General features: G+C 44.3%; 1 protein-coding gene across 1 annotated transcript; it reads right to left on the bottom strand.

Annotated features, from left to right (window-relative positions):
• Window positions 1–412: 412 nt before the first annotated feature.
• On the bottom strand, window positions 413–1,430 carry LOC110552159 (olfactory receptor 2T29-like). Its single transcript, XM_021643269.2, has one exon. The coding sequence runs from the start codon at window positions 1,419–1,421 to the stop codon at window positions 459–461; it is 963 nt and encodes a 320-aa protein (XP_021498944.1). The 5' UTR covers window positions 1,422–1,430; the 3' UTR covers window positions 413–458.
• Between the last annotated feature and the right edge of the window lie 5,138 nt (window positions 1,431–6,568).

Here is a 6,568-nt window from a genome sequence, read left to right as displayed (position 1 = left end):
TGGAGGAAGAAAACTGTATCTTGCTCTTTACTTGTATCTAATTTCAAGTTTACATAAATAATCAAGAAGCAGCACAGCAAAAATTGTATATTCCATTTATATCAATTCACCTTTTTAAATATTCTTAAACACTTTCCTTCCAACTCACTCTGTTATCAGTTGAATACCTCATGATCACTTATTGCTTAATATGAGATATTATTTGAATGGTAAGACTACAGTAACACAAAATTAAATAGCCGTTATCAACTTGATAGAAGGTAACATTCATACAATGCAAATAGAGATTTTGAATAGATGAGAAGTATATCAATGAATAAATTTTTAGAGTAGAGAAATAATTCATCAAAGAGGGATGAATATCAAATGAGACATGATTGATGAGGAATAATATTAGCATAAGATTTGGAAAAACAGATGTATAGAGTCAAGAAAAAAACCTATGCATTCCATATTATTTACTTAGTTGTTTCTTGAAAGATGGGTCTCATGCCCAACAATTTCTTCATAGCTTCTGTGACGTTCTTATTCCTAAAACTATAGATTAGTGGGTTCAACAGAGGGGTGAGTATTGTGTAAAACACAGACATAACCATGTCCTTCTCAGGGGTGTGGAAGGAGACAGGGAGCATGTAGGTGTAGACTGCAGCGCCATAGAAGAGGATGACCACAGCCATGTGGGAGGAGCAGGTGGCAAGGGCCTTCCTCCTGCCCTCTGCTGAGTTCATCCTGACAACAGTGAGGAGGATGGATGAATAGGAGCTGGAAATGACTGTCACAGGGATGAGAAGCATGAGCACACAGCACAGGTACATGAGGGTCTCATAAAGCCAGGTATCTGAGCAGGAGAGCTTTGTCACAGCAGGGACCTCACAGAAGAAGTGGTGGATCTCCCTGGACCCACAGAATGGGAAGGTCATGGTGACAGGAGTGAGCATGAATCCATCCAAGGATCCCAGGAGCCAACAGACAGACATCAGGAGGAGGCACACTCTGTGGTTCATGAGGATAGGATAACGGAGTGGGTGGCAGATGGCCACATAGCGGTCATAAGACATGGCAGCCAGAAGGAAAAATTCTGAACCTACAAGGGTCAGGTAGAGGAACATCTGCATCCCACAGGCAGCAGCTGAGATCCTGTGGCTCCCCAGAGCCTGGTCCATGAGCATCTTGGGCACAGTGACAGAAATGTACATCATGTCCATGAGGGACAGCTGGCTGATGAAAAAGTACATGGGTGTGTGGAGGTGGGTGTCAAAGAGGATGAGGAGGATCAGGAGGGCGTTCCCAGACAGGGCCAGCAGGAAAACCACAAAAATGACCACAGCAAGCAAGACAGGGTGTTTGGATTGATTGAAGAGTCCCAGCAGGGTGAAATCTGACTGTCTAGTGTAGTTGCTCATCCAGGTGGTGATGTCCATGGATGTCTCCTAGGCAACCAAGAAGCTTTGGGGTTAATGATTATCTACTGAAAATTCTCATCGTGAAGATGTGAGGGTGGCTATCTACTTATAATTTAAGAAATTTTAAAAGTAAGAATACACATCTGTAGTTGGAGACATCGGAACATCAAATAGCTGTACCACCATTCATGGTTGTGATCTTTCCTGATGACAAATAGTGTCCTCTAGCAACAAGTTTTTCAAAGGTGCATGATGATTTTTTCTTTTTTGCTACTAACAGAAATAGCCAATCACCAACCCAAACAACCCGACAAAAACCAATGAAAGTGAAATGCAAACAAAGAAGCACATTGTTCAGAAAATTAATGAACACAGAAGTTATTCTTTAGAACCATTGTAGAGTGGGTGGTAATGGAAATGGGATTTGGTACCAAGTATGGGGAGAGCAGAGGTGAGGTAGCGGGGAGGACAGGGAGAAAGACAAGAAATTAGTGTGGAGACATTTCTGGGACAGGGGTGGCTCCTGGGAGTCTATAGTGGTGATGCTAGCTGAGACTCTTAGCAGCAGGAGGTGGGGAGTTTGGAGTTGCCATCAGCTGTATCCATGGGGGACTCCCGGTAGAGAGAGGTATCTACCCCACCTATAAAACCTTTGACCCAAAATTTATCCCTACAAGAAGTGTAGGGATAAAGATAGAGCAGAGATTGAGGGAATGGCAAACCAATGACTGGCCCAACTTGAGACCCACTCCATGGGAGAGAGCCAACCCTCAACACTATTAATGATACTCTGCTATGCTTTGCCTAGCAAAGCTGACTCCAAAGAGGCTTCATCCAGCAGCTGATAGAAACAAATGCAGAAATGCACAGCCAGACAATAGGCCAAGCTCAGGGAGTTTTGTGGAAGAGTGGGAGGAAGGACTGAGTAAGACAGAAGGGTTGAGGTCTGAAACAGAAGACCTACAGAATAAACTAACCTGGACCCATGGGGGCTCACAGAGACTGAACCACCAACCAAAGAGCATGCACGGGCTGGACTTAGGCCTTTTACCTATATACAGCCGAGGTGCAGCTTGGTCATCATGTGGATTCCCTAACAATGGGAATAGAGCCTCTCCCTCTCTGACTCTGTTGCCCACCTTTGGATCTCTTTTCCCTTGGTGGGCTGCCTTGTCTGGCCTCAGTGGGAGAGGATACACTTAACCCTGTTTCCACCTGTTGTGCCCATGTGGCTTGGTATCCATGGGGGCTCCACTTCTCTGAGTAGAAGGAGAGGGTAGAAGGAAGAAGGGAGGCATAAGTGCAGGACTAGAGGAGAGAAGGGAGGTGGCTACAATCAGGCTGTAAAGTGATTACATAAATAATGAATAAATAAATGACAAAAACCCAGAAACGTTGTAGAGCTGCTTCCAATATTCACGCATTATGAATGCACTCTCCAGTTCAGCCTTTACTGAAGAATGTGGTTTTAAAACTGATTTGATGGTAAAAGATCTCAGTTGAGTAATGTATACAGTCCATTGAATTTGAAGTGTCCTATATATGTTTGTTTTGATAGTTAAGGGCTATTTAAAAATATAATAATATAAACATATAGGTATAGGTATAAAATATTTATAGCATGTTTGCTCATCTCACTGGTTAGACAGTTAGTGCAAATCTCACCTTTTCTGGTTGCTCCTCTCCAAATTTCTCTCCACACAATGTCCGCTATTTTTTTGTGAGAGTCTGTAGGAGGCGGGGGATTCAGCTATTACTGCTGATTGCCAGGCCTGGTTATGGCAGCAACATCTCTGTGAACTGTCAATTACCTCTTCTTGGAGTCAGAGAAGCAGAGAGTCCCGAGATGTCCCTGATAGAATGTCATCATTCCCTCCACTCCATGCACGCAGCTTCCTTCTGTGTTAGATGCTGAAAGAAATCCAGGGACACGCTTACCTACACTGCATTAAGCAACATTAGTGTCCATCCAAGAGGCTCGGTGGATGCCTTTTTTAACATACTTTTAAAGAGAGGAGATGTGTAAAGTCTCTTTATTCTGAACTAGTAGGTCCTACATTTTGACAGCCCTAAGCCACAGGAAGGAAATGAAACGTCCTCTTTCTGAGATGTTAGTACAGCAAGCACAGGATTCAGGGATATTTCATGTCTATGTCAAGATTCTAAAAATAAAAACTCAAAAGCAAACCTGATACTGAAGTCCTTAAAGTGCCATATTCTGCCCAAGTTGCTAATGGAGGAGAGAACAGGGTTCTTGATGCCTTCATATAAACACCAGACAAATCTGAGACCTATGGGAGGAGATGCGCAGAGATAAAGACAGGAAATAGACTGAAAGATAGGGAGAAACCAGATACATTTTCAGTTCATAAAGGCATATTAGTGAAAAGAATCTTGGATCTATTCAAAGATTTAAACACCCCAAAGTTCATCTTACCTTTACCTGCTGACTCGGTTTGTATTATTGGACACAGTAGAGAGGATCTGGAGAGGGAGCCACAGTCTATGGGAATCTCTGAGCACTGTCTGCTGGGTGAGTGGAGGTCAGGAGTGAGGGGCAGGAGGTGTGCTGGGAAGTCAGTGCTCTCTGTTAAGTGGGGACCACTGGCATCATGGTACCCAGGCAGCAGGAGATCAGTAATGTGGTGTCTGCACAAGGCATGGAACCAGCACCCTGATTGTCCTTACCCATGCTGTGCTACTCCATTTCATGTGAGTAGCTTGGTACATTGTTTAACACTTCGTATTACTAACAGTAAAGGTAGAAAAAGGACAGAGCATCATCTCAAGCCAGCAGCATCCCTGAGCTGCTGCTTCCATAGGAGTCACCATGTTTTCTTCTTTCACAGTGAGAACCTCAGGGTCTCAGGGCACCTGCCTCCCACCACACAATAGCTGACAGTGTGAGTGATTAACCTATGAATAGGCAGAGTGGTACCTGCCTGGGCACTATGGAAACACCACTTCCCCAGCAATGTATAGTTTGGGTTTAGATTGCCCACTCTCTGCTTCTTATGATGAGACACGAAAAGATTAAGATAGTTATTCTTGCATTATTGTAAACCTCAAAAATTGTCCACATTTTAAGTTAAACCACTAAAGTGACAGTTTTTGAAAACTAATGCATTGTCATATGAACACTTAAAAATACAGAAGGAAGGATAAATGGGGTGTCGGATGCCTACCACAGCCCTAGCATTTTGAATCTGAGCCAGGCAGATCAGGAATGAAATCAAGGCAATCCATGTGTGCGTGTGTGAGTGTGAGTGTGTGTGTGTGTGTGTGTGTGTGTATGAGAGAGAGAGAGAATTTAAGACAAGTAGCAGAGAGACCTTGTTTTCCAAACCCCCAAAATAAGTAGATTAAAGTTGGAACACATACTGCTTCATTCATCAGTTAGAAAATAAGAAATTACTAAAGGGAAGCTTTAGGGAGAAGCCAGGTGTGGTGGCACCTATTCTTGGGCTCAGGAAGCAGAGGTAGGTGGATCTCTGTTGTACAAAGTGAGTTCCAGGACAGCCTAGACTACACAGAAACACCCTGACTCAAAACCCAATCCAAACCAAACCAAAACCGAAACAAACAAACAAAAAACAGAAAGAAAGCAGAATTTCCTTTCTCCACACAAAAAAATAGATAATAAAGGATACAACAAACCTCACAAATAATGGACAGACGGTCCCTCACCACCCTGTGCTGAGTTGACTCTCCTGTCAGGTCCTACTCACCATCAGATGCAGTTGCAGCCTGAGCCACACTGGTGAAGGGACAGAAGCTGGTTAAGTGCGCAAGGAACAGGAGGCTATTGACGTCACCAAGGCAGGACTCTGCTCATTACCTGATAAAGTATTTGTTAATAGCTCCCCTCTGGGACTTTAAGGAAGAATGTAACCGAGAGAGCCAACATGTTAGAGAGGATGCTAACAGAAAGCCTTGCCACAGCCTGATTTACTCTTCTGTTTTGTTAAAGTGAAAAATCCTAGCCAGTGTCAACAATCGCTGACTATAACAATCAGTTCCAACATGAGTCATTTATTGTGCGTTCAAGACCTTGTTCGCTGTACAGAATTCTCTCCCTCCCCACCATCTACTTCTGTGCGTGTTTAGATAAACTTCCAGTAGCTTGGTGACATGCTAGCTTTCATAGGTGTGCACTCGGAAGCGTGGGTTCAGCTGCTATGTCATAGACCCTCCCCCTGCTAGTGTGCAGCAGCGTGAGCTTGAGGCCCTGTACCTCATGTCTGCCCTTCCCCGTCAGACACAAGCTATGTTCTTTAGAGCTGCCTCCAGTTAAATGTTTCATTGTAAATAGTGATATCCAAATTACAGAACAATCTACAAGTACAAATGGCTTCAATGAAAGTGTAAATATTTGTTACCATCAGCTAGGGAAGAGTCTCACTATAAGAAGTCACACCTTTATTTAAACTGCAGACATCTGTAGAGTGTATAGCCAACTCCACGCTCTTGCTCTTGCTTTCAAATTGCTCTGAGCTCTTTTGAATGCTAAAGGTGTCTGATCACTTTCCCACATGGTGGTGTTCCCATTCCATCCTCTGGCCACACAGCGTCCTCTGCTCCTCAGGCCACACTCCTGAGCTCAGCCCTCTCAGGCTCCCAGGTTTTAGCCTGCAGATGGAGCAGTGTCTTGACTCCTTCCGCACTTGGTTTCAGGGCATCCCAGGATGGATATTGGCAGGGAGGGGAAATGGGGTCTTTCCCTGTTGTTGCTGGTCTGGGGCAGCTACATCTAGGTGACAGAGGCTCTGTGGGACTCCAGGCTGTGTCCAGCACCTGAGACAGGTGACTCGGCACTGTTATCACCCAACTGTGCCAGGTGCTGCGTGGTGTCAGGAAAGTAGGTTCAGAGGATCCAGTACGGAATGCACAGCAAGGGGCACATGCAGCTGCCAAAGGGACAGCATTCCATCCACTGTCTTCAGCCTGCCCAACAGATCATCACTCCTGTGTGACCAATGTCCTGCAGGAGTTTCTCCAGCTAAAGGGCATTGTAGAGTCCTAGAAACTGATTCATGAGGACCTCTGTGGGAGAAGTGGAAAGAAACCCCAATCTGACTGTCATCAAACAATCAATCCTATGCAATAAAAAGTGATAATCTTTATTATAATGTGGACAGATCATAGAAATGCAACAGAAAGAGAAC

Source organism: Meriones unguiculatus, chromosome 11, assembly GCF_030254825.1.
Source record: "Meriones unguiculatus strain TT.TT164.6M chromosome 11, Bangor_MerUng_6.1, whole genome shotgun sequence".
NCBI lineage: Eukaryota > Metazoa > Chordata > Mammalia > Rodentia > Muridae > Meriones > Meriones unguiculatus.
The sequence above is the reverse complement of the archived record's forward strand: the minus strand, read 5'-3'. Positions and strand labels throughout refer to the sequence as shown.